Genomic DNA, 25,258 nt, shown 5'->3' on the forward strand with positions numbered 1-25,258 from the left:
TGATGCCCCCCAGTTTAATTTTGTCTGACGCCGACTCTGGGTTAGCACACTGCTAAGCTGCAAAGCTAAGATAACCCTGACTCGTCAGACAACAGTAGCCACAACTCGACTGACATAATTGATAACATCACAACAACAGTACATTTTGGCAAAAAGACAATAAGATGGCTGTTACTGATATGTTAACCACCACAAAGCTCATCTTGCTCACCTGTCCAGCAAAAAGACGGCGACATCCGCATACCGTTTTCAGCTCTGTTAAATCACGTAGTTCCCTCCACCCTCAGAAAGCCACCCCAATGATGACCCAGGTCTTCCCTCTATTATGGTCATAGACCCTCTTTTTCATTTTGTGCTCTTCTGTCCTTTTTCTTTTGGGCTGTTTTTTGACCATTGCTGCTGTTGGTATCACACTGCTTTCTTACGCTAACTGCGCACGCTACGCAGCATACTATTCCCCCTCCCCACTCTGTCCGTGCAGATTAGACGATCACTGACTACACCTTTAAGCATATTTTGATAGTAAGCTCTCTCTTCTTCTTTCCCTCTCGATGATGTAATTTGATGAAAATTCACAAAAACTGCACAAAGCTTAAATATTTATCAAAGCTGATAAAAGAGACATATCTTGGAGGACTTGAAGGACTAATTCATCAAGTGAGACAAGGACTGAAGACAGGCGTAGCAGCAAACCAGTGGTTTAGATAACATCAGACCTGGATTGAATTAGTTGATCATGGCTGAAACTTAGAAAGAGGATGGTGTCAAAGTGAAAATGAAATAGAAATACACAAGTCTTTTGGATATATTTGAGATTTCAGAGAGGGTTGCAAGCCAACCAGTTGTGTGTCTTCATCATTTTTAAGTGCATGCTTTATGGTGTAAAAATTGACTCACTAAAGCCCCTTTGACCACAAATCAAAAGCTTTAAAGCCAAGAGATTGCAGCCAGCATGGAAGCAAACTAAAGGCAGCAGCCTTTCCATGGACTGTTTGATGCTTCACTGCCATTATGTTAATGGAAACTCTGGGTGTTAGGTCTCAGAGGAGCCTCCTGACACCAGCAAGAGCCCATTACCACTGCCTGTCTCTTTGACATTCTACCTCTTCTCTGAATTGTCTCTCGCAGTCTTCTGTTCAGTCTAGCTCTGCTTGTCTTTATTTTAAATAAAAAAATATGATTTTCATAAAGAGGGATTTTTAACACATGCAGAAATTTGCAAGATTCTGCTGATGTATAAGGACATATTTTCAAACTCAGTACAGTCATGGAAGACATTTAACTCCATCTAATCAATCAGCCTGTGTAAAAGTGATCCAAACCATCTGGCTCTTCCTTTTTATGCAAATACTCGACAAAGGAAATGTCCATGTCATTTCTCTCATTCATCTTTGGTCTGCTCAGTTTCATCCTCTTCCATCTTGCTCATTATCTCTCCACTCTTTTGTCCCATCAATCCATATCGTATCCATTTCACTTCCCTGTCTCAGCTTTATAACAATCTCTTTCTGTAACCTCTCTGTACAGGCTCACCTGTCCACCATCATTAGCTAGACTCACTGCTTTGTTGTTTTCAGACTCTTGTTATTCATAGCATTTCTCTGTCCTTCATACATCTTTCGGGTTTTTTTTTTGTTTGTTTGTTTTTTTTTCAGGCAGAAACAAACCCTTTCACTCAAGTCTTCATCAAACAGCAGTCAGAGGTGGTTTATCAGATCAGTGGCGGTCTCTTTCTCCCTCTTGTTTATTTGTTTTTATTGTTTGCAGTATGGCACATACGAAGACAGCTGAACATTTTACGGGAGTGGAGGTGGGATTTGCAGTTTGATTTGGGTGTTTCCTGATGGAGTCATAGATCATCTTGTTTACTTTGTTTCCAGTCCAGATGTAGATATATCAGCAGCAACATAGTGCGAGTACCGGAAAGTGTTTCAGACTTCAAGAATAAGGCTGTAAAGTGACATCAAGCTGACATACATGGTGGAGAAAATCAGGAATTCCTGATTCCCCTCACGTCCCGGGTTGCTGCTCTCATAGCAGGCTGTCTGTGCCAAGTGCCTGATTAAACACACAGACCTGAGACTGGCTCTACCTACCTCTGAGATGAGTGCAGTGAGAACAAAAACACAAACATAACAAATACATGCATGAAGCACATGCACAGACACACTGCACTGTATCACACTATTAGTTCTAAGATCTTTAACTCAGGATTTGTGCCTCAATAAACGCTTATCTAAATAAGGAATCACTGTGCAAGAAAACTAAATGGATTATTTATGTAGGCCTCTCTTGGCCTACCTACTCCATGTCAGACAGAAACAGGGCGTATTGAGTATTGGACAACTTCAAAGAATAAGAATGTTTTGATGTTAAACTCCTGCAAAAAAGTTGAAGTTGTGAATGTTTGATCTACTGAATTGACGTGGACTTTCCATTTAAGCATGAGACATAGAAGTGTAACTAGATTGGTTGTTTAAAACACAGTACAGGCAGAAAGGACCAAACTTATATTTGCTATTTGATTACATTAGGTTTTTGCGCTGTATGTGTAACTGATTATTCAGTTGTCTTTTTTAGAGAGGGTGTATTGTGGGGCGGATTTTTATTGCCCTGCTTTTTTTCAGTTCCCTTTGAAATCCTCTAGGGAAACCCTCATTTCAGCCTCTTTCTGAAATGCTGCATTTTAGCGACTGTCTCTTTAAGGCTCCTCAAAACACAAACCCCTTTACTTCTGATTGGCCAGCCCTCTAGAGGAAGACTGATGTTTTCAAGGCCTGCATGAATCGCTTGAAAATCCTTATGTAATGACCTCATTATTTTAGAAAGTTTGTGCTATTTTTAGGATGGGCTGTTCTGAGGGTTTCTGTTACATATGTGTGGATTGAAAATTTGCACACATTTTGTATGGACATCCAGCATTGTTACTTTATATCCATGTTAAAAGCATAAGAGGAAGCATTATATCTGCTCTTAATTAACTGAGAAGACCATGATTAGTTCAATCAGATTTACGATTTATGATTGTAAAATCAGCCCTTGTTTGAAAGCGAGCACATGCATGTGATGATACATGCAAAACAAGAGTCCAGGTTTCTGTTTGTCTGAGGCACAGACACTTACTACTCCCACAAGCAATGTGCCACTTCTATGCCTTATAAGACCATTGCATATATGTGCAATGAGAGGGATGCAAGTTAATTTTTTTCACACACAACATGAGCACTCTGCATAAAGAATGACAAGTGCATCAGGTAGAAAATAATGACACTTGTGCTGTGTGCTAAGACACTTTGCACCAAGTGTAAGAGGCCCTGAAGATTTGTTGGTGTAATGAGTGACAGAAATCCAATTTTGATTCATACCATGGAGTGTTAATTGAATTTATAATGTGAGAGGAAGTCATAAAAAGGCACAAGTGATGCTTGAGTTAATGATGACTCCTTTTTCAAGTGCTTCTTAGAATACCAACACCATGAAACGGAAGCAACTTAAGGGATTTTTAACCCTCTTAGAATTCAGCATGAGCCTTTAACACTGATTGTGGAAGCAGATGCTCTCAGAAACCAGCACTGCTGTGGTTTGTACAATACTTGGGCTTATGAACAATCCTGACAGAGTTAAAGAAAAGAGAAGTCTCATGTGCACCATGCTAACCTCTCCTTTCTCTCACCCATCCCCAGTTGGGCCAATTAAACTTGAAAAAGAGACACTTAGGGGTCAGGTTCTGGATTTTGCTGAGTCTGTTTGAGATTGAACACCAGCCCTTTTCTTAACTTAGAGGCGTCATCTGTACGACCTTGAGTTGATGCGCCAGTCAAGCATGTATATGTATTTTTAATGGTTGAGCTGACAAAGCTTACTGGGTCATTCTGTCTGCCTGCTAATGCTTTTAGTGTCTGCCCAGAAGATACCATGTGAAGCTTACTTGGCATATGTTTGTTCACTTGTCTTGTTCCTTTTTCATACATTAGGAAAAGCACATCGTCTACCACAGCAAATGAAAAGCTTTTACCCTCTGTTCTCCTTTTTTTCTCCCTCTAGGATGATTTCCTGTACAGTGTGTCTATAGTGAGCGGGTTCACATGTTCTCTGCTGGCTGTAGCCAAATTCTGGCTGGGGAGAGTGCTAACTAGCCGTGCACTTATCACTGACGGTAGGACACACACACACACACCTTTGGGTCTTTTTAAAGAGAACTCATAAATGAAAAATGCTACAAACTTGGCAAACTTCACAGTGTTTACCTATGGTGACAGGCTGGAACCAGAACACAGGTTTCAACTCACTAAGTACTGTTAAATGGGAAGGAAAATTAGCTTGGCTTTAGCTACTCATTAGCCACTTCTTTAGCCAATTATTAACAGTATCAGCATTTTCCTTTAGGTGACAGGATGTTCAGCTACAGCGTTTGCAACACCAGCTCACTACTACACTTACTTTTCTTGTAAAGGGACAAAAAGGCCTTGAACATTTTCTCTTTCACATGCTGAAGTGAGAAGTTGTATGGGTTGAATAAAACTGTGTATAGATAGAGACTACATGGAGCTTATCCGGAACAAATATTCAAAATGTGTTTAAAACCAGTCACATTTATTACATATAACAGCATAAAGAGCTACATTGACAATACTATATATATATGGAATAAAGTGTCTTTATCTGAAGCACTTTGAACGCTTTGTAACCACACATTCACCCACTAATGCAAGCAATCACACATCCCTTTCCCCTGAGCCACAGTTGCCTCTGTGTATAATTACTGAACTAATAAAATTCCAAAGAGTTTCTTTTTCAAAGCAAACAAACTTTTGAATATTTATAGAGCTGACTTACTCAAATAATTCTCAATGATGCTGATATAACTGTGCAAATACTTGCTCAGTATATTCATATTACTTGCCATGTGTACACACAGTCATATTAGCAAAACATATTAAAGGTTTAAAGTATTCATTCTTTTTTAAATACTTATTAGTATCATTATTTAAACATCACCAGGTAAAAGTACATTTTTTAATATGGGTTACTGGTTATTATTTCTGATGTATTTGCTTTAAAGAGGCTTTATACAGAATAAGCTGACTAGAGAGGTTACTTTTACTCTTTAAGTGCTGTTGGATGGTTTAATTTTCTCTATGACAGCACATTTTGCTATGCCCATTAATCTGCAAAATTACCAGAAGCAGTAAAAGTCAAACAAACGTGCAGCAGTAAAGAGTGAAACATTTCCCCATGAATATAAGTGAAGTGGAATAATAAAGTGATAAAAGTCTGAACTCTGAATGAAATGTTAAAGTCTAAAAAGAGGCATCAAAAACTAAACAATAAAGAATGTTTTGTGTTTGGTATTTTATGTATTTGTTTTTGGTAGCTGAGAGAACTAATAGGTATGACCCCAGTTGCCGGTCATAGACGCATGCACATGTGTAGAAATCTCAGCACACAGACAAACACATGCACTCATGCATTGCACTGCTCAGATTGCTATCCCCAGGTCTCAGAACACACAGGGCATCAATCCAATAAACCTGAGGTTGCTGTTCTTGGAGCCTGGATTTATTTCCCATAAGACTTTACACTTACTGCAGGCAGGAAAATAGCTCAACATACCGGCTTTCACACAAGGAGAAGTGTAATTATATAATAACATCAGTGGCTTTACGGCATAGCTGAGATTCAAAGGATATAGTCAACAATTACCTTTGCAAAAGACATTCATACTTGTCCGAGTCCTTTATTTATGAAGAAGAAGTACTCTGGTTATTTTCTTTTTTCGTCTCTAGATATTAGCTGACACAGATGACTTGCCTGTTGGCTGAGTTTAGCATTTAGATTGTAAAGAAGGATAGAAACTTTGACCTCCATCATCTGTGAATCAGACTGCATGACAATAAAAGGAAAAAAAAGTTTCAAGGATATAAACCACTTTTAAGTTATGTCTATTTACATATAAATATATTATTTTAAGATATTTAACTAACTACTTGACTTGACTACTACTACATCAAATCAAATGTAGGCATTGGATGTTGCATTTCCCAGGTAGACCCTTATTGTGTAAGAGGTGTGAGGGGACCAAGCTCTGCTTTTATGTCTCAATTAAGGGACATGTAGCCTTTTCACGCCACCTGCTGGCCAGCGGTGATGCAGTCAGTAGCTGTGAGATTTATTACAAGTGCCCATAAAAGGCCAAAAAGTGTAAATGATTAGACTGGAAATACATGACACAATAGTAATTTTAGGAATATAAAACACTTGTACATTTTTACAGCACATTGTTCTCCATCTCTGAGTTTATATGTGTTTCTTGATCTTTCAAACATTTTTTTTTCAGCTAAGGTCCTTCTCCTAATGTAGAGTGGTGAGGCACTCCTCAAATAATTATGCACACTTGGAATTTCCATCCCTTTGTGTTTTTCAGGCTTTAACTCTCTGGTTGGTGCTATCATGGGATTTTCTATTCTGATCAGTGCCGAAGTGTTCAAGCATGATGATGAGGTCTGGTTTCTGGATGGGACTATTGGAGTTCTTATTGGACTGACCATTTTGGCATATGGTGTCAAGTAAGGGATACTAAGTGTCCTCAATTGCTATCCAGTTGTCTACAGTTAATGCATGTACAGTTTTCCTCTCATTCCTACTAAACATGCTAAATAGAGATCCTGTTTCTGTCTCCACAGACTCCTGAGAGATATGGTTCCCCGAGTGAGGCAGACAAGGAACTACGAACGTTTTGAGTGAAGGACTCAAAGCGGGTTTACACACACATCCACACACGTGGCTGCCTCCTACTCTTAACCATTCATCTCTCTTTATTTCATGCACATTTTAATACACATTTCACCTGCACATGCAGATCATACAGACCCTCATTACCATTGTTCTTCTACATGTGCTGTATATAATGTACATAGTACATACATACATTCAAACAGAATCAAACACAAATGTCTAGAGACTCTAGGGTGAAGGGATATAATTGAAAATCACCTCTTTAAAAAAAACAATAATAATTCTTGACACCACAAATTTAAAAATGACCCCCCAAAATAACCCAATGAGAAAATCCAAAAACCAACAGGAGCTTTTTTTAGAAAATTTTTATTATTGATAAGATGCTTCACATTTTACTTGAATTCGACCTGGACAATAAAACACATTTTCGTACATACACTCAAAAAAGCAAAGAAGAGCAGTTTAAGAATTTGTAGCTTGTGTCCAAATCGATTTAAAGAGGGGGTATTTTATTTTTTTGTTACTTAGAGGAAAACCATGATACTTTTTTATACCGGCCTCCTGGTACCCCTGTAGTTGCGTTACATAATTTAAGGCTTAGAAAAAAATCTCAACCTGGGGTTTAGAGAACCCTTGTACCAGCCTCTTTCTAGGACATTTTGTTTTAGCTGCTACAAACTCGCATCAGTAGGGAACAGGTCTTGTGAAGATCTCATGCCATTTTTAGAACAGAATATTTTGATCAGTTTACAGACGGATTCAGGTTTTTCTACAACAAATAGATGTGTAATGGTTTGTAAGATTGCACAAGTTCAGTATGGAACTCCTAAGTTCTTACTCCATATCCATTCTTGACATATGGAAAAACGTAATACCCCCTCTTTAAATAAATTCGTCGAGCTCTAACTCTACACTGAGGCCTGCCCACTAAATCACTCTTTTTGAAGGGTTGAAACGTGTCACTTTTTTAAAACAACAAAGAGAAGCTCCTGCTAAACCTCACAAGCCTCCCTCCTGAAAAAGCAGCATAAAAGCTAAATGACATCAGCAAAAGTGATTTGATCATACATTAAATCAGCACAATAAAGAAGTATTAGCAATATAGAGATCAGTAGACACTGAGGACACACATTTGATACACAGTGTCTATTGAACTAAGTGCACAGTTTATATTACATGGCATTAATGTAATGTATCCAAGCACAAATGAGCAAACTAACTGCTGAAAAACTCAAAGCTATAAATTATTTGTGGGTATTGAGCCTATCTTCCCTGCTATATCTAACTTAACAGATGTTTCATTGACGTGTATTGTACACATCTTTTGATATTGTATGCACAAAATAATTTATGATTTTCTGATATAAATCAGATACTTTGGTTTCATACTTGAAACTGTGTTTGGCAAAGAAAGTTTAGCAGGCTATAACTAACTAGAAAATAGCATAAAAAATGGAAATGTATTGGGAAAATGGCTTTTAAACATTAATATTTATTCAAGATTTTGTTGCTTCAACTCATCAGTTTAAGAAATATTCAGAAGTAAGAGAATTAAACAAGAATTAGAGAGCAGGATTTTTTATCCTGATTTACTGCTGTCAGAGCATTCTTTTAAATCCAGATGAGATATTTATCATTTTAGTCAGCACTGTTTTATTCATATTTTTCACATTTTGACTGCAAAGGTTCACAAATCTAAAATAAAAAAGCACAATGAGAGAAAGAGCAGACAAAAGGAGATCATTTCTGCTGTAAAACATTTAAAGAGGGGTTGTTTTCTTCCCTGCTTATCACTTCTTTGCTCTGCATGTACCCCATTTTTATGACTCATTATTTTGTTCAATGAACAGAATGTAAATACAAACCACACAGTCTGTAAATATGTTTAATACAGAGTTTGGGTAGAAACAAAAAGTCACAAATATAGTCATAGTACGTTATGGCCAACATACTGGGCTTTTTGGAATAGACAGCTCATAGTTTGAGTCTGATGACTTATGTTCTATGTATCTAAATATGTTCAATGTATAGGGATTATACTGTACATGTTGTTTTGCATATTACTGTAGATTATTGGTGAAATGAAATGACAAGTCTTACTGTAAGTTTTGCACTGTAAGTGAAAACCTGAGACTGGATGTAGGTGTGATCTGAAGGCCTGGTCCAAGGCTGCTCTGTCAATGATCAGAGTACTGTATTGTTAACCAATTCAAACAAATAATGACTTTTGATGTTGGCATAGTGTGGATGAGGAAAACTTTAAAAAACAAGCAGTATTGACCGACAGAACGTGGTGACTTATATCTATTAAATTATTGAAAGTCTTAGTGAGTTTATATCCTACCGTATATAGCAGTCAGCACAGCTTGTGTTTGTATTAGCTTGTAGTAGTAGAGATAGTACTAAAACGGAAAAGAAGCTTTACAAATAAAATAAAATGTATGTATGTATTTATGTATAAATGTATGAATTAATAAGGGCTGGGACGATATGCTTTCCTCACGATTCAGTTCTGTTACGATTTTTGGGGTGCCGATTCGCTTAAAATTGCGAGTCTTCGATATCTCAGATTTTTGCAATTTTCAGTTTCCTTTTTAACACCAGATCATTTGAAAAAGTGAAATGATGATGATAATGTCTACAAACTATATCAGGAGCCATATTTTCCAATAAAATGCACATCACATGAGTCAGAGAGCAACATTTTACTATCTGCTGGAGAAAATTGGTAACGTTTTTCCAGTCCAGTTTATAAACAAAGACTGAAATGAAGAATTTGAATTTGGAAAGAAAAAAACAATTTTTTGACAAGGAATCCCACCCCTTTTTCTCCCACCCCTTGTATGCAATGTATGTATGCATGCATGTGCATATGAATCATGAAATCAAAACTGGTTTAAAATTTGTTTACATTCCCTCCCGTTACTGTCATAGAAGACATAACTACCAGAAGAGCTGTTTTACCTTAGGAAACATCCAACTATCGTTATATTATCTTCACTAAACAGAAGTCACGCTGACTGCTGTCTACTGTAGGAAATAAATTGTGTATCACTGAAAGCCTTGTCAAAGCCCACTTTAAAAGTATGTAACAGTATGTGGCTTCTTTAAATCCAGAACATAATATGACAAATATATCTCATAATGATCATTAAGGTCTAGTGAGGAGTGAGAAGTGAGATTTTTAAAATTAATAAAGTAATGAAATAGTTTCAGAGTTTCAGAATTTTGGGATTCTCTTTTTGCAACAAAAGCTGAGAGAGCTCACAAACCAAAAGCACAATTCTCACTGTCTAACTAGCGGTGGACTAGAACTGACTTGTTTTTCTTTTGTAAATGTTGATTCAGAGTGCTTGTGAGCCCCCTTGTGGACAGAGGCCTCAATACACTGGTTTTTACTCAGTGCACTGGGTCCACTGGGAGTAATACAGACAGAACCACAGCCTTGGATGATGAATCTGAAGAGGCCCTACATCCACTGTACACTGTAACTAGGTGACTTTTTGGAGGAGTTACAACTTTATTGGTGTTATCTCTAGCTCTGTTGTGTAAAGAATAAGGATTAATCATAAACTGAAGACGTGAATCAGCTCACATTACTTCAACTCACCAACAGCACACTGATATGTAATGTTTCCCTCTTACCCTTCTCTTATGCATAGACGACAATCTTTACAGTGACTTTAATAGCAAAGCACAGTGTTTACATGCTGATTACAGACACATAAGGCACAGACCAAACATTATTTACTATGCTTTACTCGCTAAACTGCTTATATGGTTGCCTGTATTGTCTTTAGATAGTTGGGGACGAGTTTGATCTTGGAAGCAAAATCATTACTACCTCTTTTCATCGCAACTTGTTTCTTTGAGCCATTACGGATGCTTTAGAAGCCAAGCCCAGAGTCATGTTGAGTTTTACATGTAGCAGAATAGAGTTCATTCCCATGGGTCACTGTTTTAATGCGTCTGTACACTTACAACACATCCCTCTAAAGAAAAAATAAACTACAATTCTTCAGTTTTTTGAAGAAATGACCATTGACCATGTAGAATTTGTTCATACAAAGACACATCTAACATCTTCCAGTAGGTACATCATATTTATTACATTATGAATAAATTACATTAGTGTGTATTGTTTCATTTAAATAGCTTAAAAACATGTTTGATTCTGCAGCTTGATGAACTGTGCCAAACATTAAAAAAATGAGCTGCTCTCTTACAACATGTGTATCATGCAATTGTATTTGCATAGACGAATTGACTATTCTTACCCCACAGAAGCATTACTGTTCTTTTCACAGAATTCCGATGGCAATACTAATCCCTATTCTGTTGCCAAAGGCATTGCATGGAATTACTAAAAATCCTTACAGCTACACATGCATCGCAGCCTGACATACACAAACACAGACATGCAAACAAAATCAAAACAAACAAACACACATTGAAGGCGCAACTGATTTTCCTGTAAATCTGGCTGTGTAACAGATTGTTTGTTTGTACAGTATTGGCATCAGTGGTATTACAGATGATGTAAACATCAGTTATTCATGTAAAAAAAAAAAAAAAAACTATCTCTCTTTGTCAAAGAGCAAAGTTTTATTGATTAATAAAGTTTTATCCTGCTTATTCATCAACAATGTCCAGACATGGCCTTTTTTTAAAATAATACTGAACAAGACACAAACTCGCTGCACAAAAAAGCTCAGATACCGAGCAGATGACCAAAGAAAAACACAAAGGAGTTTAAAAGATGCCCAGTGTCAACAAATTACCTAAGTGAAACACACTGTGATGCTAAAACAGGTAACAACCCCTTACTACCTCAAAAGGGGGGCTATCTATCCCAAGGGTTTATATAAGCTATAGTCACATCACACTTGAGCCAAATTAGGAACAATAAGACACACACCTGCTTCAGCATTCTGATGATGCCCCTCACACTGTTTGTCATACAAAAGGAGGTGGGCTCAACAGAAGACCTAGAAAATCTATCTGCACTCAGAAGTATAAGAAATAATTTATAACATGCTCAAACTTCTTCACCATCAGCACATCTGTAACAAGAAATCTCCTTTTGGGTTCCTGCCCATGCAGGGGTTAGGGGGAATGAAAAATAGACATCGCCAGACAAAACCATGATGAAATCACATGAAACAGACAAAACAGTACCACTTAAGGAGACCAAAGTTTAAACTACTACAAGGCTTCACATTCTCAAAATTTGGCAATTTTGGATTTATGAGACCTGGGACAACATTGAAACCACGTACAAAAACATATTGGCAGGAATGCCATGCAGGGCGGGAACTTCAAGAAGAAGACAGTGGTCACCTGACTCTCAACCTGAGTCTTCAAGTAATCATTAAAAATTCAACAGGATGGTCGTAAGACAGCAGAAAGGTAAAACATGCACTCATAGAGTGTAAAAAATAGCTTATATCTTAGCTTGGTGATGAAAACATGGAACTCACAGTATAAAATCTCCTCGGATCATCATCAGAAAAAGTATTACAAAAAAGTATTAATGAACTGACTGAGAACAACTGATTTGATTTACAGAATCTTATCTTGAAATAGTTTTTGGTTGACTTCCTTTCCAATCTCCTGTTCCACACTCCAGTAATGTACTTTAAGCCAGTTGTCAACTGCCATCAAATCCAACAGAAGAGCTGTCCGTGTTTTAAAACAGTTGGTTGTAAATAGTAAGTGAACAAACACCAACTGTTTTCTAGCAGCATGCCATCTGTACCAGAACAAAATTTAATGAACTTAGTAAAACAAAACCAAAGTAAGAAAGAATAAAAAAACAATACAAAATACAAAACATAAACCAATAAATAAGTTGTAAAACTTGATTTCTTGTTCAGGACTTGGTTATTTCAGTTTAATATGAGGACTTACCCTGAATATTTGTTCTTTTCCTATTCTATTATCCAGCTTGTCCAGGGTGCTGAGTCTTGAAGTTGTATATTTGTTTGTTTGGACTCTTCTGGCCACAGCTACTTGAGATCCAATGAAATGTAATGGAGTTTAGATAAAATCCACTATAACTCTTGTGATCTCATCACATCCCTTGAGAACCATTTTCCAAGAAGAGCCTTGGCTTGAATGCCAGATTTGTTTGAATGTGCCAAGTGAGTTTGTTGCTCCCCACCAGGAGTTAGACACATTTCTTGCATATGGCCGTCTGGTCTTTGATGTAGTCTCTACACGGGCAGACACGAATCAAAGACTGGTCTGATCTCACACAGCTGAAGAGCAGGGGATCAGACTGGAAGAGACACTGTTTGCTGCTGTTTTGGTAAGTGTAAGCTGGAAAAACTAAACTACTATCAGAACTCTCTGATGTTTGACAACGTATGTTGTAGCTGAAAAAAAGAAAAAGAAACCATCATTATACCACATCAGGATGGATATAAAGAACATGTAATTTTAATGGAGGTGGGAAAAATCAATAAAACAATCAGAAAAAAAGATGTCTATGGATGCAGCTGATTCTTGATTCTAGATTACCAAATCAGGAAAAGGAATGGATATACACTGCTGTTCTATACCTTCCAAAATAGGTATTACCGAACCGATAACAGTAACCAGATTAGAACATTTGTCAGTTTTTAGAACACAGGGTAAGGCAGTTTGGGTTTGGTGCATTATTTCTTTATGGTATCAATGTTTTGCAAACCTTGCATGGTTAGAAAGCCTGTCTATATGCCTTTTTAAATGGTGCTATATTTATTAAAAAAAAAAAAAAAAAAAAAAATTGGGATGAGCAGTAACACTAAGTATGTGGGGTTTTCTGAGTTTTTTGTTAGGCTTTCTCATGCTTTTAATCAATGAGGATAGGACAGCGGAGAGAGTAGGAACAGGGAGAGAGTGGGGAATGATTCTCAGGAAAACGAACCCCCTGAAGATTTTAGAAGTGAAGAAATGAGACCAAAAAACATCTGTCAGGCCAGAGATGATTTTCACTGTCTAAATTGGGCTTTCTGGACCTTATGGGAGTTGCGTGTTAAGCACTGACATGCTTCGGTGTTTGCTGGTTTCAAAAAGTGATCTGAGTTTAAAACTACTGAAAATGTAATTGTATAGTTCCAGTTTACATAGCTCAGGGTGCCTTGATAAGTGTGCACTTACTCTGAAAGGTGTGTATCACTGTTAAGATGAGGGAAGAATGCAGGTTCACAGATGAGCCCTTTGTCCCTGCAGGCCTGTTTACAAGAAGTGCCCGCCTCTGCCTGCACAACCTGGAGCACGCTTAGTGGAGGCCAGCTCTTTGTTCGGCTGCAGAATTCCTGATGAGAACATGAGAGTTCAGCTTATATTTGAGAAAAAAGCAGAGCCTTCATTAAATTATAGATGTTTTTCTTTTGAAAACAAACTTGTTTTTCAAGGAGAACATTAACTCTCTGAAGCATCCCTTCGCAGGTGAACTCAAAAGGAAGGTACGGCTCAATCTGAAATGAAAAGCAGAAACTAAAAGCGGGGACATTTAAAAATAAAAGTAGTTCTTGTAGGAATAAGCCCAGCTTTCTCTGTTTAAGAAAAGGCGGATACTTACACTTTGATTGAGGATGGCCGTGATAACTCTTTCCACGTCAGAGGAGTTGTGCATATCTACCAACCATACATAAGGCTCACCTATGGCTTCTGCATAAGGATGCTGAGACGTCAACTGCAACATAAGTATCCAAGTCATTACATTTAATTGCACAAAATTAGCTTTTATTTGTCAGTTTTCATTCACTGTAAACGTATCTTTGAAAACACAGGGATTGACATGCCTGTTTCATGTATTGCTGTTTGTTTTGGGTTTTACATATTTCAGTGTAATTTAATTGTTGAGTAAAGCTAAGTGCATTAGTTCTAGGTGTGACCTCTGACCTCTCTGGTGTTTGGTTTTCCTTTGAAGAACTCAGAGTTCAGGCTGCTCTTTGGAGGATTTAACCTTGGGTTCAGGAAAGCACAGCCATTGGCTAAAGCCTCTAGAGGGGCGGGGCCTTCAAATGGGAAAGACAGTCCAACAAAAACCTATAACCAATGAGTAAGACACAAGGATGTACTGAATTAAGTTATGACATGCACCTCTTCTAGGTTACCACACAGTGTCAGCAAACACCTTAAAAACCAAAGATGAATTCAACTCTGCTTGTGTCAGAATAAACAGGAAAGGTTGTCACTGAAGCTGTTGGCGTGCGTAATTAAATGATAAATAATTTACATTTGAAATATTTATGTTACCGGTTGTGATTTCAGGTTTTTCATATTAAATGCAGAGTAAGTAAAAAAAACAGAAATGACTAATGTATGGCATTTTTTTCCCAAAAAGAGTAAAAGATTATCTGTGAAATTATTATTTTTAATTTTTTCACCTGTGCTATAGCAGTTGAACTGCCTCCAATACCCTGAAGGTAAACATAGAGAGCTTCAACTAATTTGATTAAAGGATTAACACACTTACCTTACTCTGTCTCAACAGGGTCTGCACCTCTGTGCCTTTGATAATGCCATGGTTCTCCACGTAGCTTGGAATCAGAGTGCTGTTATCAACCGTACCATGAATCTCCAAATATTTGTGGATAACATCCAGATATGCTTCTTTACCCTGCAGGAGAACAGTAGGGCAAATAAGGGCATCTCTCAATCAACAAACCAATAAACAATTCTTTATTTGACCAAGTGTGTGTCCTGAAGAAATGCCTCAGTATGAGGAAGGTAGACCAAGCATTGGCTGCATCCATAAAACCTTTTCAACAAGTAAGAGTGTCATCTGTTACCTCCCAAAACTTGGCATGCTTTCCGTACACAAGCGCTTGGTTTTGTCGTGTGATTGACTTGAGCTGCTCAGTTTCCTGACTGGTCAGCTGCTGCTGAACCACAAAGCCCAGGAATGTATTGTCTGGCGTGTGAGCTGCACACAGAAGTGAGCACATCAATTTAGAGAGGAACAAACATGAATTTTGAATTGTGCTGAAAATCAACCTACTTTTGTTTTTAACAATTTGAAACAACCTCTTTTGAATGTTTTTCTGTTATAAAATATGTAATTGGAAAAGAAACAAACATACGGAACATGGTGTAAAACTGCTTTGGGATCAGGTCGAGGCTGCCAAAAGGACTCTTCATATTGTGTGTCTTGGCCCAAGCTGCATGATTGAAGTCTGGTTCAGTACCAAAAGAGTCCAACACTCGAACCATGCACCTGATTGACAGAAAGAAAAGTTATTTGTATGAAGACATTATTCTAGTTTGAAGCCAATTTTTAAGTAATTTTTCTTGTTCCATTGTCATATTTTTTTTTACTAGTTTCAAGCAATTCAGACTTCATTTGAGTCTTCAAACAACTTGAAACAAGACATTTTTTCTGAACAAGTCAGGGGAATTTGGCTTGTTTTAAGTCTAAAAAGACATTTCCACTGAAAATAAGACAAAACACTTGATAAGATTTCCATTTTTTCTAGTGTTGCTTTGAAAAGTTGTCATTTAAAACTACATTTAAATTAATTTTTGAAAACATTCTATCTTCATTCAGATTAATGGTAGCACAGACAGTAATGTGCATCAGTATTCTTCATGGTGCAATACTCCCACTCTGTTTGCTCACATTCTCAGGGGTGAACAAGGAACCCACATTCAGAAGCTGGACCTCAGAAAGATTAAAGACCTAACATTAACAGCATGTAGCTTCAGAGACACATATTATTCCACTGACATGAATGCATAAGTATACAACAGATCTGAGAATACATCTCAATAACAAATAACAAAGGTCAATACATACTCGGTTTTTTTTTATCTTGTACATTCTCTGTCATCCTGTGTATCTTACCCTAAAGACTCTTCAGCTAGCTATCTCATGTACTGACTGGGAGAAGAGCCCATTGCTCAAGTGCTAGCTTCTCTACGCTGGGATTGATTCTAAAACCCTTCTCCTGACCTACAAAGCTATTAATGCACCATCATATCTGGTGTACATCAGGGTGCCATAATACTCCTCCAGAACACTGCACATACAGGCCTGCTTGTCATACTTCTTTTGACAAACCCTACGGGGACCAGCTCTTAGTCATGCTGCTATATGCTCAGACTTCTTTGGAGAACTGACTCACTGAGCCCGTTTCCCTCTTTCCTTTATCCATCTGTCACTATCTTTAAATCTCGATGTTTCATTACACTTACTGAGATTTTTCAAGGGTAACTCCCTTATCGTATAGATTCTCCTGGACCATTGCCAGGCTGTCACTGCTACATCTACTGAAGCCTTACCAAGAAAAAGATCCCTCTTCAAATTCTATGTGCTAGAAGATATTTTCTATTCAATCAAAGTTTCACTAAACGTTCTTGTTAGAGACAGAGCACAATCTTCCCTTTCTTTCCATAATTTTATCTTCAAATTGCCATATCCATTTGAATGTCTGCCCAAGCATAATGACTCTTGAATATCCCTTTTTTCCTCCTGATATCTCTTTAGTTTATAAAATGTCACACCGTACCATTTTTGATTAAATATGGGTCTCCTGAACTTTTATTTCTCTATCAGAAGTCATTTAAGTTTTGCCTCATCAGCCTGCCTCATTAATGTGTTTGACTGTAAATGATGCAACCATCTCCAGTACACATTATATCTAGACAGTTCATGTATAACATGTGCATACATGTGAAAAACTGTTATTACACTCACTTGAAATCAGGCCATGATTTTATCTGATTCTTGATCTGTTGATAGCCAATGATATCTGTATAGATCAGGTTGACTTCTACCTTCGAATGACGAACTGGACAGTTACTTGGCACTCCCAAAAATCTAGGGACCATAGGGGAGAGAGGGAGAGAAAAAAGGCAGAAAGATACTGGTCAAAGAAAAGTTCTCAAAGGTCCAAACCAGCTGTTGTGTTCAACTGTTCATTACTCTGCTGTCCCCACAGCCGGCTACAGCTAAAAGCTGTTTTACTATTCATACTCACTCCCTCAGGTCAGGTAGAGAGCTTGACAGGTGAAGGTGGTGACCCAGGATGTAAAGGGTAGAGATGAGGTCACTCCACTGAACCAGTTCTCCAAGGGGGCCCCCACTAAAAGCTGTCTCTGCTAAATTGACTGTAGATTCCTTTGTCAGGGCACCAGGATGAACCAGAATCTGTGAGGGGTAGAGTGGAGTGAAATGAAAGTGCACCATTAAGTATCCTCTAGCTTTGCTAGGTGACAAAGAATAATGTATTGAAGATAAATGGCTTTTTATTCTGTCCTGGGGTTATGGATCCCAGTCATACGTATGTATTAGGGAGATTCAGAAAGTATGGCCAGTTATCCCTATCAACTGCCCTTTATCTATGTAATGACAGAGAGCTGTACGATTCATTTGAAATATAGATAAACCTAAGTACCATTCTCATGTGAGGGAAAGTAGATATACCACTCACATCAGCATTTTTCAGCCTTCCAACTCCTTGGTGTTTGAGGCACTAATTTCAGCAATCCTTTTCAGGGCTTCAGACAGAGTAAGATTGTACATAATTCACATCCACTGAGTAGTTTTTCTTGGTTCTTGCATTACTGGAATAAAAAGCTTATTTAATGTCGATGAGAAACAGGGAGCTCTTTCCTCACAAAAAAACATTGAAAGAAAAAGAATGATTCCATCTGCCTTGATGGGCTTTGTACGTCATTTAATGATAAAATAATGTTCAAGAAGGACAGATACGTTCCAGGTCTTCAGGTCCAATCCGTTCTTATAGTAAAAAAGCAGTATAGTATGCAAGATAGGACTTGATCTTTCTGCATTCACATGAATATATCCATAAAAATATAATATTAGTCTGCCGTCGAGACTAAGTCTTAGGTCTTGTGAAAGTGGGCTGCATTGCACTTCTCTTGCCCTCCTAATGGGTTGAACTTGTTTTGTAGAACTACTCTGACTTCAAGCAGAAACCAGAATGTTTACCATGAAATATGCCTCATTCCTGATGTATTCCTTGATCATAGTCAAAGTTTGTTTATTGGATGAGTCTTTAAAGAATGTATTGAACACTATAGAGAGCTCTGATGCTCTTGAATGCCATTTAAACAAACTGAAATCTTTACTCCTTTCTGTCCCTCAAAAAGTTTACCAAGCCTGTCTCAGTATGAAAAACTGTCAGTGACTTTTTAGATAAGCAGGAGCAGGTTTACCATATTACACACCTTAATCTGGAATCGGTGGTCATGCCAGATTAGAGCACTGTTATGATGATATGTTGTGTTCAGATGCAATAAATACCTGTTTTGCTTTCCGCTGTGTAAGATTGTACTTTGCTGAAAGAGAGCGCCCTGCCTCCACCCAAATATCCTCCATGCTGTGAATTCTCTGGTGAATCCAGCGGTATGCAGCTCTGTTTTCCAGCGCAGGATATAAACCTGTGAGGCTGTCTCGTACCACAGCATGTACAGAATCATTCTGGTAAATCTGAAAAAAAAAAAAGTAATGTTGTAAATATTTATCATTTTTAAAGGTTTTTATTACTCTTTCAATTCTTTTATTAAATCTGGTATCTCAAAACTGAAGACTGAGAGTTATTTTCTTTTAGTATGTTTAATGGGATAATGCATCGTTGTTATTATCAATACTAAGCATTTTGACAATGGCAGCAGTTGTTCTGATTAGCATTCTGGTTTTTAAAAAATCCCAAAAGCAATTTGCCCATCAAGTAATGTCATAACAACAAGCTCCCTTACTCCTCAGTGTGTGGTGCACATTTGGATGATGCACTCCACAGCTGTGCATTAATAAAGAAAACAAGCACTCAAAAGGCCCTGAATTATTATACCTGAAGGGCACAACATGAAGTCAGAGCACACTGAAACTTGTCATGCAAAGCTTGTAGTCAAGTTGGCAGTGCACAAAATGAATTTTGGTAAAAGTGTCCAGGAGGAGACTTTTTCCTTGTTGGAGGCATTCTGGACTTTGCTTGTGGCAAGACAAAACAAAAGTTTTTATTGAGACCTTTTTTGAGCTCAACACCAAATTTTGAGTAAATCAAACAAATTTCCAACCAGCAGTGACCCCTAGAGAGGGCTTCAGGCATCACACTTTGATGAGCCGCCAAAGCTGAGTCCTTTGAGTTTCTATGAAAACAATTCATTTGTAGTAGGTGGAGTCCATGAAGAATCCTGAAAATGAACTATTTTACTCACTTCATCACCCAAAGTTCAAAACGGGGGACACATATTTTGGAACTACAGCTTACCAGGGAGACACTTGTCTTCAAATTTCAAGGATGTGCTCTGAAGTCATTTTGCTACACCCTCAAACGGCCCCACATATCAAGAGTACATTTTCAGTGGGCAAATTTCATTTAGCACTCAGCCCCTTAAGCGTTTTCTTTCTATTTAAACCAGTTTACTGGCAGTAAAGGTTTAATACATTTTGCACACCACACCATCCACATCACACCTTCATTGGCTGTCTTTGCATTTACCTCAGGGATTTTCACTGGAGGTGGCCTCACTCTCCCCGGAAGTAAAGGGCACCAGGACTCTACCTTAACACAGCACAGAAAAAAAAGAGAAGGCAGTGCAACTAACACAAACAGTTTTCAGCCTTGATCAGGCAATTCACAGGAAACGATGAGATCAATGCTAGGCATGCACTGAGTCGTATTAGGCCTGGAAAACCAAAGAGGTACCTCACTGAGGTAGATCAAGATAGAGCAAAAGGTCCCATTAACCCCGTAACTGGCATAACAAGGATCTGTATTCCACATGGCCTTCATCCACTGGAGAGACAAAAAAATCAAGGGAGAAAAATGTGAAACAAATACAAGAGGTTTGCATGTTAGGTTGCCTTCAAAATGATAAAGGAGCTTACCTTTAATTTGCCCTTGCATTCTGGATATCCAACCATTGAAGGGAGTGGGCAGTTTTTATCCTCTTCATTTTGATCACCTGAAAAAAAAGAAGAAAAAAAACAGCAGTTGTACCAGAGAGATACCACAGTGCCCCTTTTACTGAAAACCATTGAGCAGAAGTGAATCATTTCCTGGCAGATGAAATTCTTATTGCTATCTCTCATAATTTCTTTTTGGGTCCTTTTTGTCCTGGTCCTTGAAGGGACAGCAAGAAGGACTACACCCCAAATGTCCCACTGATTACTTTATTACTAGTTACGGTGAAGTAAAGCCGTGCTGGTACGAGGTTAGTCTTCACATGCATGGCATGGAATTTAATCTGCAACCCTTTCCCACAGGTCACTATCCACTCTCACCATGTTTCCTACTGCATCTTCTGTCCTGTCCTCCCTGAACAGAATTGCTCACGTACAATGTGTCTTGGCTTTTTGAGATTTCCTTAAGTGTAGTTTCCGGAATTCTACATTAACTTCATTCTCTAGCAGTCAGAAATTTTGTCCAAGCTGTTTCATTTGAATTGATCTTGGGAGAGACGCTCTTCTTGCCTGCTGAAAGATCCATGCAACAAGGGTCTACAGACAATCAACCAGGTTTTTCCAGGATGCCCTTGGCCTTCTTTGAACACTTGTGGAGTACAAGCCATGAAGCGTTGAATGCGTATCTGTTTACACCTTGCATTAACATGCACCCTAGCTGCTGAGCATGTTAATGCCCTCTGGACCTGGAATCACTTTGAACTGTGCAGCATTTATCTTCATATCACTGACATACTCTACATTATGGATTATACGTTGGTGCTTAAAATGACTCAATAGGCCAAGACATTGCACACTACAGGGCACACCAAAGTTTATAACAAAATGCTCAACATGTGTGAGGTATTACCTTTAAGTTTCATTAACCACCCACTACTGTGTGCTAGTTTCACATAAACATTCATGGAAAGCACTCGACATATAGCTTCAGGGGGGCTTCCAGGAATTCCAATGAGTAGCTTAGCAGGTGGGTCAAGATGAGATTAGACTGAATCTTTTTGTGTTGATGTTGGACCTTTGTAGTATATAAATAAAATGTGAAGTAGGTACAGAGACATGTTTTTTTGTAAAGCATCTTGAGATACTATTTGTTTTGAAATGCAGTTATATAAATAAAGAGTGACTGATCTATTTCAAGTGGAACAAACACTTAACTAGTTAATAAGAGTACATGAAGATCAAATATTTCACATCACTCCCAGCTTCGGCAAACAGTGAAAGGTAAAACAAAGATTGTACATAAAGACATCAGAGAAATTTTTACCGTGTAGTGGACACCGTGCCTTGTTCACTTTATTGATGAGTTTACTTTTATCTTCTACAGTCTAAAGTCTTTTGGTCAGTGTTTGAGGTTTTGGTAAATGGAGCATGGTTCATATCAATTTTAACTGAATCAGCTGCTTAGAATGTGAAAATCCTCAATGTGAAAGCCTGATATTTTCTTCAGTTTTCATGTATTGTTAGTTTGTCCAGGTATTATTCTTGATCATTTGCATACTTTGTCCATCATTGGGTGTTTTGATGTAAATCTAACATTTTGTATTTTCATCTTTACTTACTTTACTTCTTTGACAGCCTGTTGGCCCATTAGAATCCAAACACTACTTTAGCTGACACATTTTGTCCTATATCTACTCTATCACCATTATTTAGCTTCATACAATGATACTAGGTGTTACTGTATGGTCAAATGTTTTACCAGGTTTGACTTGAGGGACTGGATTCCTCTCCTTCTGTGCCTGCAGCTTCAGCAGCTCCCTCAGCTGGGCCACTTGTTCCTGTAGTAGTAATTTATCGGAGCGCAGTTCTTTGATCATCTCTTCTCTTGTTTTTTCCTTTTCAATCCGTGCCATCATCTCAACCTCAAGTGCAGCAATTTCTTCTTTGTAGTCTCTCAGAGGTGGGGCCAAGGCTGAGGGGAGAAGGTGGGAGTGTTAATTTGACAAATTATTCATCTGCGTTATATTTTCAAAAGGCTGGCATCTGAAAACAGCTGCCAGCACTCAGCCAATTAGAGACAAAAAAATAAATAGATAAATAAAAATATTTATTTAGACATTATTATTTCTGAATTAGATGGATTTGTTTGAGGTACTTGTCAAAAGTGACTTTATTAGCCGCAAGAGATGGGACCTCTTCACTTTTTCACTTTTTTTTTTAACAAAGGAACCAAGCTGCTTAGCATCCCCGTGGCCAACCTGCTCATGACTGACAAGTACATACAACCAAACTAATACCATTCAATGAAAGAAAACACTTTGTCTGAAAAATATGCTTACCGGGCTCAGGTGGCGGTAAGATGTCCAGGAGATCATTCTCAAGCTTGACATCTGTTCTCCTTATCTCTGGGAGAGAAATACAAAGGAGAGGAATTAGGAGATAAAGGAGAAATACAAACCATTAGGTAAGATATGTAAAACAAAAACACCACAAATGTTTACAAAAAAAGTGATTGTTTTATGTAAAATATATTCTCATTTAAAATTCAATGCCAGAAATATAGTTTCAAACAATTTTAAAAGAGACTAATAATAATAATAATAATAATAATAATAATAATAATAATAATAATTGTTATTATTATTATTATTATTATTATTATTATTATTATTATTATAACCCACAATGAACATATTCATGAACAGCATATCTATTCATGCACTTAGGTTAATTTATAACATCGTTGTTCTATTTCAATAATAGTGCCCCCTCTTTTTTTTCCCCAGTGTTTTTATCCTGTTCAACTTAAAATATATTTTTTCTTCAACGCACATTTAAAAAGATGTACAGTTGATCATTACTCCTTCGAATTAGCTCGGGTGCATGAAGACAGTAGAATCTGAGGATACCTGAGATTATTTTCTCACACCATGGGATTAAAAAAAATCTTCTCCATCAGTTAATACACTGAAGATGGTGCTCTTCTCTCACCTTTCTCTTTACCCTTCCTTGTCTCCATCAAGAGTTTGTTATCCTGCCATAGTCTGATCAGATTCTTCAGGATGATGCCATCTTGGCTGACATTTCTCTGAAGAAAGTATCCAGGCAAGACATAATCATAATGCAAGCAGCAGAAGGCTTTGATAGATCAAACTTTAATTTGTAGATAACATACTGAGTATCTTGCTCTGTACTTAATATGGTAAATACATCAATTTTACAACCCAAGAATGGCTAACAATCAGCCAGTCCTCAGCAGAAAAAAAACACAGAAAGTTTTGCAGAGAGAATGAAAGGGGCAACAGACCAGGATGAAATATGGAAAACATAGATTCCAGATGAAAACGATTCCCAGAAGCACAAACGCAGTCCTTCGCAGGCTGGGGATCAGTTTTCCCATGATCTAAGAAGGTCTAGAGCACAACAACTAGATGTCAAGCCCCAGGTTTTGCACAAAACAAGATCTTTAAGTATTAAGTGCAATGTTTCTTTAACAAAAACTCAGAGTGAAGTGGTAAGATGAGTGACAGATTGTTTGTACAGATCTGTGAGAGAGATGAAGATCAGATGGTGAATAAAGAGAATGCGATCAATGTTGCATCTGCTTTTTTGTTCAAACAAACAAATCAAGTTTTGACACATAGATGTGGGTGAAACTCTTATGCTGTGATAATGATTAATAGCACATCACGTCAAGACTTCAACCTAAAACACAGTAATATAAAGCTTAATTCTTGTTTCATTGCTTTCACTCAGTGACTTTTTCATTCACAAACTGTTACAAACCGTTTTCTCTAGCATCAGCTCAGTTTTACCATGTAAAAATAAGGAACTCAGAAACTTACCCCTGAAGTATTCGGAAAATCCACATATATCCAAAAATACACAATAATTGTTTGTGATTTTCATGTGTAATCCAGTTTCTGTTGAAAAAAAAAAACGGGTAGCTGTGAACAGCTCTATATGTCAGGAACTCTGAAGTACGGGAATCAGTATGACACTCTGAAAACAATTTAAATGTAAGTTCCCTTGCAAAACCAGTTTGCCAACCAGTTTGCCTACATAACTGCTCACCTCTCAACTCTCACCCAGCACAGAGTGTCTGCAGCATTCAAGAAAGATCAGCTTGTTTGACATTTCCTCTGAGTCACTTCACTTCCTTATTTTCTGCTTGTAGAAATCTCAGTGTCATCATTATGTGTGTTGTGATTTCTAGTATTTTATCCATCTAGTGTTATTGGCTAATGCCCTGAACAAGTTCCTCTTCTGAATTGGACCTTGCGTCTTACATTTATTCTTTTACGGGACTGTCTTTGTCTGGTGGATGTGGGTATATTAAAAAAAAAGACAGAAAAAAAATTGTTTGCTGTGTTTTTCTTCTTTTTTTTCAAGTGAAAATGTATTAAGCTAAAACTGAAGGCATGTAGTTTGAATTTGTTTTTGTTTTGTTTTTGTTTTTTTTTGTTTTTTTTTCCTGATAAACATATTGCCATTAAAATCTTATTATTGAGATTATCTTTGAACAAAACTAATTTTTTTTTTTTGTTTTTTTGCTTTGCTTTGCTGTTTTTTCCCATTGTTTTCCAGCAACAGCCAAAAGGTAGTAACTTTCCCTTCTTTACAGTATGGTTGTCACAAAGTTGCATGCATTCGATTTTT

At 37.6% G+C, this 25,258-nt stretch overlaps 2 protein-coding genes across 2 annotated transcripts in view; one reads left to right on the plus strand and one right to left on the minus strand.

Moving 5' to 3' along the window:
- tmem163a (transmembrane protein 163a) overlaps window positions 1-11,358 on the plus strand; it is a 60,591-nt gene extending 49,233 nt beyond the window's left edge. Inside the window, exons 6-8 of the mRNA XM_074695065.1 lie at window positions 4,045-4,156; window positions 6,425-6,566; window positions 6,684-11,358. Of these exons, the coding sequence (XP_074551166.1) occupies window positions 4,045-4,156; window positions 6,425-6,566; window positions 6,684-6,744 (315 nt within the window). The 3' untranslated portion in view covers window positions 6,745-11,358. The remainder of the gene's footprint in view (window positions 1-4,044; window positions 4,157-6,424; window positions 6,567-6,683) is intronic.
- A 1,549-nt stretch (window positions 11,359-12,907) lies between these two features.
- LOC141808654 (alpha-1,6-mannosylglycoprotein 6-beta-N-acetylglucosaminyltransferase A-like) lies at window positions 12,908-23,999 on the minus strand. The gene is made up of 18 exons (XM_074695327.1): window positions 23,907-23,999; window positions 23,591-23,687; window positions 22,939-23,004; window positions 22,359-22,571; window positions 20,585-20,661; window positions 20,403-20,492; window positions 20,196-20,258; window positions 18,998-19,174; window positions 17,709-17,878; window positions 17,426-17,548; window positions 15,813-15,946; window positions 15,522-15,655; window positions 15,206-15,349; window positions 14,629-14,775; window positions 14,306-14,419; window positions 14,127-14,201; window positions 13,882-14,039; window positions 12,908-13,115 (listed from the first exon to the last, which is right to left on the minus strand). The coding sequence occupies exons 1-18, from the start codon at window positions 23,997-23,999 to the stop codon at window positions 12,908-12,910; spliced, it is 2,283 nt and encodes a 760-aa protein (XP_074551428.1).
- Between the last annotated feature and the right edge of the window lie 1,259 nt (window positions 24,000-25,258).

The sequence above is a fragment of the Halichoeres trimaculatus genome, unplaced genomic scaffold (assembly GCF_033239565.1).
Source record: "Halichoeres trimaculatus isolate MK-OKI-2021-1 unplaced genomic scaffold, fHalTri1.1 fHalTri1_scaffold_19, whole genome shotgun sequence".
NCBI lineage: Eukaryota > Metazoa > Chordata > Actinopteri > Labriformes > Labridae > Halichoeres > Halichoeres trimaculatus.

Bases quoted from the DNA above. Each gene is read 5' to 3' on its own strand.
- LOC141808654 (XM_074695327.1), bottom strand. From the start codon at position 23,999: ATGGGAAAACTGATCCCCAGCCTGCGAAGGACTGCGTTTGTGCTTCTG. The intron at 20,493-20,584 runs GTAAGCTCCTTT...TTGTCTCTCCAG, and splicing joins AATGCAAGGGCAAATTAAAG to TGGATGAAGGCCATGTGGAA. The intron at 15,656-15,812 runs GTATGTTTGTTT...TTCTGTGTGCAG, and splicing joins GCAGTTTTACACCATGTTCC to CTCACACGCCAGACAATACA.